The sequence below is a fragment of the Harmonia axyridis genome, chromosome 5 (genome assembly GCF_914767665.1).
Source record: "Harmonia axyridis chromosome 5, icHarAxyr1.1, whole genome shotgun sequence".
Classification (NCBI taxonomy): Eukaryota; Metazoa; Arthropoda; class Insecta; order Coleoptera; family Coccinellidae; genus Harmonia; species Harmonia axyridis.
Window position 1 is genome coordinate 8,336,202 of NC_059505.1, and position 12,402 is coordinate 8,348,603.

The window sequence follows — 12,402 nt, forward strand, 5'->3', positions numbered from 1 at the left end:
TGATTCGACAAAGTTTCTTGATGTAGGGCTACTATTTTTGCCGGTCAATCAGTGAAATTGGATGTCTTGGCATTTTCCACGGAATATTCTCAATATTACTACTCTCATTATTCGCTAAAAACTGATTAACTTCTAATGAACCTGAATTCTACCGCACAAAAAACATTTTTTGCTGGTTTATTGCTTTCATTTAAGTGATGAAATTATCATCATTTTCATTTCTTGAAAATATTAGTGGTGAAATTAGATCGCGGATTTTCACTTATGGATAACTAACAAACATATGACAGCAGAAAGTAAAGTCCGTATATACAAAACGGCTGTGAGGCCAATATAAACATACGCAGCAGAAACCTGTGCTGAAACTTCCAAAACCAAGTCTATGATGAGAAGTACGGAGATGAAAATCCTAAGGACAATAAAGGGAGTAACACTGCGGGACCAAATAAGGAGCAGTGTTATACGGGAAGAACTGAAAGTACAGGATATTGTTCGGTTTGTACGGACAAGACGCAGGAACTGGAGAGATCACGTGGCAAGAATGAGCAATGCTCGATGGGCAAAGTGGGCAAAGAACGAAAAGCCAAACTCAAAGCGCCCTCCCGTCCGACCACCAAAGACATGGTATGAGAGTTGGACTTCCACATCGCAGGAAGCTGGATGAACAGAAGATGACAAGACATGGTCTTAAGAATAAGGAAGAAGAAGATAACTTCGATATGGAATATCTTTAAAAAAAATTTTATAGATCCTGTGGCTTGTTTATGTTCATATGAATCTGAATAGACATCTATCTATCTAATAGTATATTCTAAAACCAGTTGCAGAATGGGCTCCTATTCCAACAAGAATGCAAAATGAGTGTTGGAATTGTCTTCTGCAACGAGTATTAGACGATATCTCCTCTATTTCAGTCAAGTCTTGTGAAATATTGTAGAAATTCAATGAAAAATCCAGATTATATATCCTAGTGACTTTTGTATTGTATCTTGGCAGTTGGTGTGACTGTTACAAAAATTAACAGATTACTGAATTTGAATTTGAATCGTACTTTGGACACTTAAAACTAACAACAGTTAGAACTAAAAACGTGAGCCTGTTAACATAGACTCACGAACACACGTGTTTAACACGAAACAGTTAACGACACTGTTAACTATACAAGAGCTTAAACAGATAGCTCTAAAAACGAAAGCCTTTTAACACTTTAAGACTTTACCAGAACGTGTTAAACACGAGACAGTTAACGACACTGTTAACTATACACTTACAACTAGCTTAACTAGAGACAAGAGAAGAGAGAGTTACAATAATCTCATGCTTCCAGAACATAGACTTTTACCATAGAATATTACGCACAGAATTAATGAATTTACAATCAAGAAAACTTATCTAAAATTATACAATAAATACAAATTATGTAATTTACATTAGAAAACCTCATCAGAGGAAGAAATACAATATCGAATATAAATTAGAAATAAAATTGAATTAAATATATAAAGGAGAACTGACGCTGGCGCCATCTATAGGATTTCTCTTAAGTCTATGATTCATAAGCACTGCAATTTCTCCATGCCGCCCGACTTGACAGGCTACAAGGCTTCAACAGGATAGAAGTGATTTGAAATTGCATTAGAGATAAAACAAAAGTAAAAAATAACTATATACATTAATACATTACATTATTAAACAGTCAATTTTCTGCCATATTAGGTAATGGGCACAGTTTTACCACTGGGCGCTTAAAAACACCTTTTCCAGTTTTAACGCTCACTACACGAGTCACACCATCACTACCAGGATGAAGTTCAATAATTCGTCCGAGATCCCACTTGGTTGGAGGGCAGTTGTCGTTCCTTATGATGACCATGGTTCCCACAACAACTGGAGTGGAACCAGTAGTCCATTTTTTTCTCTGTTGGAGGGAATTCAGATAGTCCCGTAACCAACGTTTCCAGAAACATTGATGGAGCAGCTGGAGCAACTGGAACCTGGATAGCCGATTCACTTGGATGGAAGTCACGTCTGGATCTGGTACACTTCGATACAGGCGGCCAATGTGGAAGTGAGCAAGGGTGAAGGGTGTAAAATCATAGGGATCGGAAGAGAGGATATAAAGGTCGTGAATTTAAGACCAATTCTATTTGTGTCAACACAGTACTAAATTCTTCAAACGTTAAAATGGTTTTCTCAATTACTTTAAATAAATGTGTCTTGAATGACGTCACATTTGCCTCCCAGATACCTCCAAAATGAGGTGAGCTAGGAGGAATATAATGCCATTTAATACTATTCTCATCAGCGAAATTAAAAATGGACGATTCATCTTGTTTGAGGAACTGATATAAATCTTGGAGAGTGTTATTTGCACCGACAAAATTAGTTCCATTATCAGAAAACATATCAAACGTGAAACAAATCTTCTCAAACAAGCCATGAAAGCGTCTGATGTCAAATCTGAAACCATTTCAAGATGTATTGCCTTGACACTTAAACAAATAAACAGGCAAACATAAGCCTTTGATATTTTGCATCCTCTCGATTTCCTATCTTTTAATAAATCGTTTGCGCGTAATCGACACTAGTCGACTGAATTGGGAATAAGCGCATTACTCTGCAATCAGGCATTAATCTACCTGATAACCTTTGTCCCCCTTTTGACGAATTAAAACAAAATCTGCGACGAAAGGCAACTACTCTTATAAATTTATTCAAACTAGAATACCTAATAAACATATCGAAATCTTCAGTAGTTGCGTGGAGAATATATTTATCTTTTGATCGTTTCAATTCGGGAATTTTTTTCAAAGAGGAAGTGAACTTAAATTGAAAATTGTCTCTATTGAAATCTTTTATCCAATTAGGACCGCGCCACCAGAGTTCACTCGACTGTAACTCTGACGGAAATAAACATCTAGATGCGATATCCGCATGGTTTTCGCTAGATTGGACATAGTTCCACTTAAAATTGCAGGTGAGCTCCTGAATTTCACCAATTCTAGAATCAACGAATAGCTGCAATTTGACGGTTTCTGTGTTAATCCGATATAACACAATCTCATAATCCGACCATAAATAGCATTCTGTCACCGTGGTCATGATTTCGGTGACAGATTTCACTAATCGAGAGCGCATCAAAGCAGCTCGATACATTTTGGCTATATCTGCCAAGACGGCAAAGCGAAATTTACCGAATTTCAATAATACTTTAAAAAGATTGCCCAGAATTGGAGGTCCGACACATTGAATATCATTCAATGCATAACGTGAAATACTAAAAGATGACCCATTAAAAACATCTGGGATTTTTGTTGTGAGATTATCCTCACGACGAACAGGATGATGAGGTAGAAAAAATGACAACTTGTCATGCGATATGTCGCTAATCAAACTCATGTGCCCTAACTCCCGATATTCTTTCATGAAATCATGAACTCGTTCCTTAAGGACAGGATTTTCTTCTAACCTAATCTCCTGAGGCAACAACTTTTTCATTACTGTTGCCTTTGAGTCACCCAACTTACAAATATCATCTGTAAAAAAAGGAATCTTCACCCCAAATCTACCGCATTCTTTACTAGAAGGAATATCTTCCTTAGAAGAAAATACCTCCTTTTTATCATTCACCTCTTCAACCAAACAAAAAAGCTGTAGTAATGGATTCAGGTTTTCATTCTCAGAAGTCGCCAATAAATTCAAAGACCTACCATTTGAAACATTGTTAGTGCTAAGACAACCAGAAACTGTGAAACCAAAAACAGTATTCTGTAACACCGGATATCCTTTTTTCAATTTTATCTGCTGCGGTTCTAAGCAATCCCAAAAGTTGGACGATCCAATGATCATATCGATCCTTTTTGGTTTATAGAATTCCGGATCCGCTAATTGAATATTGTGGGGAATATCTAAATTCGAAATATTCAGAGGTTTATTTGGAAGTCGGTCGGCTATTTTTGGTAAGACGAAACAGTTCAAATTCATTGCATGAATTTTAGTCAGTGATTCCACCGAAACATTGCATTGTCTATTCAAATGTGAAACTGAATTTATTCCTGTCACACTTATATGTGCATTTGAAAGAGGTAATTTTAATTTTGAAACGAAATCTCGAGTTATGAAATTTAATTGTGATCCCGAATCCAAGAGTGCATGGCAAATATGTTTATTTCCATAATTGTCAGTTACGTGAATTTTTACTGTTGACAATAAAACATATGAGTTTGTAAAACTAGTGAGGGCAACTCTTTCATTTTCTACATGCAATAATTTATTATGCTTTTCCTTGCAGTTTGGACAAGCAATATATCGACACTCATCAGCTGTGTGTCCTTTACAAAGACAATTTCTACATAAATTCAATTCATTGACTTTCTCTAATCTTTGTGAAATACTTAATTTTAAGAAGTCTGAACAATAATAGATAACGTGGTTCTCATCGCACAAGAAACACTTAACCGATTTGGATTTTACCCTGTCAGTCTTACCTAAATAGCTTCTGACATGCTTTCCCTTAAATTCCTTTTTAATTGTCTCTGGGCTAATTTCATTGTTTTGTTCCAAAGATTCAAGCAAATCAGCTCTATTCTTCAAAAAGGTAGTAAATTCCTTAAGGGTGGGCAGGTCCAAATTGGTTTTCACCTTTTCCCATTCACATACTGAAATTTTGTCGAGTTTAGTCGTCATTAAATAAATTAACAATGGATCCCAAGAATCCACATTCAAACCGAGATTACTGAGTGTTCTTAAATGTTTAAAGAGAGAATCTATGAGATTACGTAGTGCCTCTGAACATTCTTTTTTCAATGGAATTAAATTGAATAGGCACTTAATATGATTATTAATCAAAAACTTTTTATTGTCAAACCGGTTGCATAGTAATTCCCAAGCGATAATATAATTTTCCGATGAAAAATCGAGGGACTCTATCATTTTGGATGTGGCACTATTTAAACTAGCCCGCAAATAATGATATTTTTGTATATCACTGATTGATTGATTGGAATGCACGAGAGAATGAAAAAGATCTTTGAAACTCAACCATCCTTCATATGTACCATTAAACTTAGGCAAGTCTATAACTGGCAATTGTACCCTTGACTTTGCCTCAGATTTGACATCATGATTGAGAACATTTCTCTTATTCAACATCAAATTAATTTTATTTCGAAACCTACACATCTTGTCAGAAAATTCCTCTCTTTGAATTATTTCACTATCAAATTGATCGTCTTCACAAGATATTTCAATTTGTGACTGAACTTGATCAAAGGATTCATCAATTGACGATAAATCATCTTTAAAAATTCTAATTAAATCAAAATCTCCTTCACTCAAAGAAGATGAATCACTTTCAAATTTCACAATGAGGGGTTCTAATTTCTTTGCAACTATTGTGAACTTTGCTTTTGCTGTAGCACGTTTTCTAACAAGCATTTTATCCATAATGAATGATACGAATATACCTACTGAATATATATAACTGATAAATATACTAACTATATAAGCGAATAAATTTGTTGACTCAAATAGTATTGGTAGGTAAAACAAAGGATACTTAACAAATGGGTTCCTTTGGCTCTTTCGCACACGAAAACAGTATTCTTCTGGAGACTTCAACTCGAAAGATGGACTTTTCCTCTGGCACTTTCTCGGTTTCCACTGATGTCTTCTTTAAAACAGGAACAGAAAGGTCACCAGTCTTTCGATGTAACAATTTTACACACTAACCAGAATGCGGTACACGTAGTAACTTGGAATTAAACGATTCGAACCTTTTATAGAAATATCAGGTTCGAAGGACCATGTAAAGATTTACGATTTAATGGACTGTATAAATTATAATATAAAATAATAATAATTCCTGCGCTGGTTAAATGGTTTTATTTTGGACACTTAAAACTAACAACAGTTAGAACTAAAAACGTGAGCCTGTTAACATAGACTCACGAACACACGTGTTTAACACGAAACAGTTAACGACACTGTTAACTATACAAGAGCTTAAACAGATAGCTCTAAAAACGAAAGCCTTTTAACACTTTAAGACTTTACCAGAACGTGTTAAACACGAGACAGTTAACGACACTGTTAACTATACACTTACAACTAGCTTAACTAGAGACAAGAGAAGAGAGAGTTACAATAATCTCATGCTTCCAGAACATAGACTTTTACCATAGAATATTACGCACAGAATTAATGAATTTACAATCAAGAAAACTTATCTAAAATTATACAATAAATACAAATTATGTAATTTACATTAGAAAACCTCATCAGAGGAAGAAATACAATATCGAATATAAATTAGAAATAAAATTGAATTAAATATATAAAGGAGAACTGACGCTGGCGCCATCTATAGGATTTCTCTTAAGTCTATGATTCATAAGCACTGCAATTTCTCCAATAACCTTAGTCATCTTATGAATTCCAAATCTTCAATGAGGAAATTAGTTATATGGAATATCGTGAATATAATGGATCTATCTGAACTCTTTTGTATAATGAGAAATGACACTCTTATTTACCCTTTGTATATATCACTATAAAGATAGTATATCTCATACCGCTCCATCAACATAAAAAAAACTGAAGAACAATCGGTATCGAATAGAATCGCTTACAAAACGGCTCTGCACGCATCCCCCACCATTGAGTCCATTCCAAAACGGCACAAGCCATAGTTTCAATTTTTCCCGTATGCCCAGAACATATAAAACCGAATATACTCCATTAAGCTCTGTTGATATCTGAAAAAAATTCATGCACGAGCCGAGATAAGCAACGGTTAAATGAATGGCGTTTGTTTAGCGACGCGCTGATAAGGAACAAACGGATGTGACGTCGGCCGGACACCCCTCGACATTTCATAATTGATTTACTGCCCGGACCTGACTGGCAAGATAAAAAAAATACAAATTTTTCAGTACAATGGCACTTGACTCACGGTGGAGACTTTCAAAACCAAGATGGGTCTTTTCTGAAAATTTGTATTTCAATTTATATCGGGTGTCCCAAGGTGAGTGGCCTATTAGATTATTATGGAAACTATTGATGGTAAAGATTTCAAATTTTGTGGATAGATATTTGGCCATGTAAGGTACATTTTTTAAATAATTTCACATTTCCAGTGTTGCCGGATGTACGACAATTTGGCAACAACTTTGTTATTTTAAATGGGACATCCGGTATTTCTATTTTTTTTATGATACTCCATTAAATATTAAATCTGTTCACTCTTACTTTTCCATCCCTATCTTTAACGGTTTTTGAGTTATTAATTATTTTTCGAAATTTTAGATCGAATTGGCGTATTACGAAAATGACTCTAGTTCGCTCAATATTTGAGATTTACGTCAGAAATTTTGCAAGTCGTTAGATATTGATCTGATCTGTGTCACTGCTTTTGAATTATGGTTGTCAATAATACAGGACGGACCAACAAAAATTATCATTTACCAAGTTACAAAATTGTAAAAAAGTCTATTTTTTCAAATTAGACACCTAGTATATTTTTCAATTTTTGGAATCAGTACAACACACTCTATAATTTTTCTATTCACGTCCCTATACCTATCTCAACTGGATTCCGAGTTATATGCGTTTATTAGATTTCACATTGATTCAATAAGCGTTAATTTCTTTTGTATTGTTATTTTCCCTATGTCGTTCATAGATCGATATATCAATGAATCAGTTCAATCCATAAATGTCAAAATAAACAATTATTGCCTAACAGGTGTTTTGTTTCGAAGTTTTTCTATAAATAATGGCTCAAGAAAGATATACACCTATAACGCATATAACTCGGAATCCAGTTGAGATAGGTATAGGGACGTGAATAGAAAAATTGTAGAGTGTGTTGTACTGATTCCAAAAATTGAAAAATATACTAGGTGTCTAATTTGAAAAAATAGACTTTTTTACAATTTTGTAACTTGGTAAATGATGATTTTTTTTGGTCCGTCCTGTATTATTGACAACCATAATTCAAAAGCAGTGACACAGATCAGATCAATATCTAACGACTTGCAAAATTTCTGACGTAAATCTCAAATATTGAGCGAACTAGAGTCATTTTCGTAATACGCCAATTCGATCTAAAATTTCGAAAAATAATTAATAACTCAAAAACCGTTAAAGATAGGGATGGAAAAGTAAGAGTGAACAGATTTAATATTTAATGGAGTATCATAAAAAAATAGAAATACCGGATGTCCCATTTAAAATAACAAAGTTGTTGCCAAATTGTCGTACATCCGGCAACACTGGAAATGTGAAATTATTTAAAAAATGTACCTTACATGGCCAAATATCTATCCACAAAATTGGAAATCTTTACCATCAATAGTTTCCATAATAATCTAATAGGCCACTCACCTTGGGACACCCGATATATTTATTTATTGATTTAATTAGTTAATTTTTTTATTAGATCAATTTGATGCATTTATTCATAATATTCATTTTCATATTATTCATTAATTTATACATATATTTATTCTTTTATCTACTTCTATTGAATTTTGTATTCATTATTCAACTTTTGAGCCATTAATAGTATCTATTAACAAACAACGTGAGTTATAATAACTCACAGCTATAACTCACTATAATTAATCGGAAGAGATGGCTCTGTGCTTCTATACTTCTGTTCTTCTATTCGATTGGCCGAAAGGGAACATTCCCCTCATGTTATTGAGTGGAACAATGTCACTTTGATAATTTTTGACGTTTAAAGGTAATTTTTGGGGTTTGCCAATGAAGTTCTTGCTCTACTTGTATTTTAGTATTTATTGTTATAGTCGAAGAAGAAGTTTAGTATTCAACTCGAGGTAATGGTCATAACTCACTGATGAATTACAGCACTCGCCTGCGGCTCGTGCTGCAAACTTCATCTGCGTGAGTTATGAACTACATTACCGCTCATTGATCAATATACTACTATATACATATACACTAAAACTCAGAACTTCTTTTTGTATAAGAACTGGAATTTTATTCCCTACCCCTATACTATAATTTTTCCAATTTCCTACTGTTGTTTAATTCGGAGACTTTTCTCCCTTCTGCATGTCACTTTCTTCTTTTATTTGGTTTTTTGAAAGATATATTTCCTCTTATCTGTCTTTCTTATTGGGATCTGTAATATCTTTTTTAATTCCCTATTCTCGTGCTCTTTTAGCGTCTCTATTGCCTTCTTTCTTTGTTACCTATTTCCTCACTAGTTTCAATTTTCAATTATTCCCTAATTTGTTGGTTGCTTATATACCATGAGGTGCCAACCGATCTTCTGATAACTGTATTTAATGTACTTTGCAACTGATCTTTCTTCTTGTCTTTCGTATTATACCAGGTAACTCTTGCATGCTTAATGCAATATTTTTATTATCTTCAGCTTGTTTTCTAAGGAGAGTTTATTTTTTGGGTTGAGCAGCGGGTATAGTCTCCCGTGCAATTATCTTGCCTTTTTTCTGTTTTCTTCATCTATCATCTATCTTTCATTCTTTCATCTAGAATTACTCCCAGATGTTTTGCTTCCTTTCCTTTAATTGTTCTGTTTTCTTCTATGTGTTTGCTTAAGTTCATTCTTCCATCTAGAATGACTACCAGATATTTTGCTTCGTTTTTCCATTGTATCGTCTGATTTTTTATTTTGACGTTTCCTGCTTTCTCTTTCTTTACTGTTCTTCCTCCAAAGTAGATTGCAACTGTTTTCGTCGTATTCACTTTGAATCTCCATTTCTTGAAATATACTATCAGTTTATCTATAGATATATCTGTAACTTCCTAGTCATTAATTCCCGCATTCTACTGTGATAATAAATAGCAGTGTCATCTGCAAACTGGGATATCCATTCATTTTTAGTATATCTGCCATGTATAAGTTGAACAGCAGCGATCCTTTAGGAACTCCGGCTTCAATTTCTCTAATCGTGGACCTGAGACTATCGATATTCACTCTAAATGTTCTATATGCCACGTACGAGTGTATTAACCTAGTAAATTTGGTTAGAAATTGCATCAACTTCATTTTGTATATCTGACCTTGATGCCACATTTTATCAAATGCCTTTTCTACATCCAAGAATATTGCACCAGTGTCTGTAGAGAGGTTCATTTGCTCCTTAATATTTTCTTTTAGTCATACCAGTTGATGGATCGTTGAATGTTCTTCACAAAACCCAAACTGGTGATCTAGAATCATTGTCTCTTCTTCTACGTGAATTAAATTCTCTCACACTTTACTAATGGCCAATAATAGGCTTATGGGTAGATAGTTCGTTGGGTCTTTTTTGTCTTCTTCTTCCTCCCAAATTAAGACATATACAGGGTGCACCATGGTCGATAGTACCCTGGACTTCTATGGGGAACGGAAGGTATGATTTTATTGAAAATCTGGTTTCTTTGGTAGGAACCACCATTCTATCGATCTAATTATTTGTTTTACTAGAAAGCCGAGGCAGTCAATCTACTTTGCTGCCGAGTTAAACATATAATTTTTTCTTCGATCGTTTATAATGATACATGTAGGATTTTGTGTTTGGAAATTATTACAATTCTCAGAATCTTATTATTTTTCCTATAGTGATAAATTAAATCAGAATTTGGTAGAAATCGCAATTGTTGGAATGGTTGATTGCTATGGAAATGTATATGTGACATTTATAGTTTGAAAACTAATGAAATATTTGACAGGTTTTTGGAAAAATATTGGACATATTTATATTATGGACAGTGATAGCGACTTAGAAGTACTTAATCCTCCAGAAATAAGGAAGGTGCCAAAAAATATTGATTGTCAAAAAATGTCGAATATTTTATTCGCATTGAGAATACCTAATTACTTTGATGCCTAGGTAGAAAAGCAGTAACTTTGCTGTCTAGGCAGCAAAAGTAATACTTTGCTGATTGACATGTGTCTGCAAAATCAAAATTTGCTGTCAATCGGGGAAAAAATATTTTCTGCGCAGCGGTGTTGCTGCTTATAACAAAAAGTACCAACAGCTTCGATATTTCAAATAGAACATGTAAATTATTCTTTTTTTCGTTTTTCGAGTAAAATTAGTTAGTCAGTTAAATGTTAAATTCCCAAACATTGCACAATATGTTGCAACTCACAATATCATGCCTTTTCGATGTCATTTCCTGTTTAAAATCATCAAATTGCAGACTTTTGGAAAAAAAAGAACGTCTCATAATGCCGTAACAACCTAAATGAAATAAAATTCCTTCTTAGTTAACACTCATGTAACAATCTAACAAACGAATAAAAAACCAATCTCATTTCTCATTTCCTGCAGTGATTATTCAAAACATCCAACAATCAAGTGGCCTTTCCTCCCCGATTATCCGAATCAAATGTAAGTGATCCTTCAGGAAAGACGTCCCTGGGGCTAGGGGTAACTACCCCTAATCCTGAGTTGAAGCCAACTATTAAACCGATCTCAGCGGGATTCTGCACCAGACATGCATTATCAAAATATATCTTTGTGTTGTACAAACAAATCAATAAGTCGGCAGATGGCTCTTTTCTGAGATAAATAACTTCTATATAGCCCAGGGTATGGTTAAACTTTGGTGATCCGTCTAGTTTTCGGATCGTTTATAAAGTTTAACTGAGGCGGTTGAAGTTTTTATTATGAGCAGACGATATTAAAAGTTCGAGTCGATTTATCTGCAAATACTAGTGTATAAGATGCATTTTCGTATTCAGTTTGGTCGGGGAAGTTTCTTATATCTTTATACCTTTTGTTCGCAAGTTATAGCAGTGAGCTTTTGTTGTATGGAAAGTATATTCAAGTATTGACTTTTATCTCTTCCAAAAATAGAGTATTTGAAAGAAGTATCGGAAATTGATTATTTAGAACACGAAAAATAAAAGCATATCATACCATACCCAGTCACTCGGGAAATATATAATAATAATGATAATGATATTTATTTATCATTTGGCTAATATAAAAATGGAAAATTAATATAACAATAACATAATTTACATTTCTCTCAGGTGGCTATACAATTTTTTACAGAATGTACTCAAAGATGGTGCACTTTTAATTTCCTCTGGGAGACCATTGTTCAAACGAACACCCTCAAAGAACAAGGGCTTCTGTGAAGAAGTTGTTCTCACTGTGCAGATATTGAAGTTATTTCCTTACCGAATATTGTAATCATAAAAATTTCCTCTCCTTTCTAAGAAATATTTCAGATACATACATTCTTTTGAGGTCTAAGAACAGGAAAAAGTCGCTGGGAGCCAGATCTTGCGAATACGGTGGATGCAGAAGCAATTCGAAGCCCAATTCATGCAAATTTGCCATTGTTTTCATTGATTTGTGACACGGCGCATTGTCTTGATGAAAAAGCACCTTTTTTTCCTTCATATGGGGCCGT

At 34.1% G+C, this 12,402-nt stretch overlaps 1 protein-coding gene across 1 annotated transcript; it reads right to left on the reverse strand.

Annotated features, from left to right (window-relative positions):
• Nucleotides 1-1,696: 1,696 nt before the first annotated feature.
• LOC123680221 lies at nt 1,697-5,445 on the reverse strand. Its single transcript, XM_045618012.1, has 2 exons — nt 3,094-5,445; nt 1,697-1,918 (listed from the first exon to the last, which is right to left on the reverse strand). Exons 1-2 carry the CDS (start codon nt 5,443-5,445, stop codon nt 1,697-1,699), a joined length of 2,574 nt encoding a protein of 857 aa, XP_045473968.1.
• Nucleotides 5,446-12,402: the final 6,957 nt, after the last annotated feature.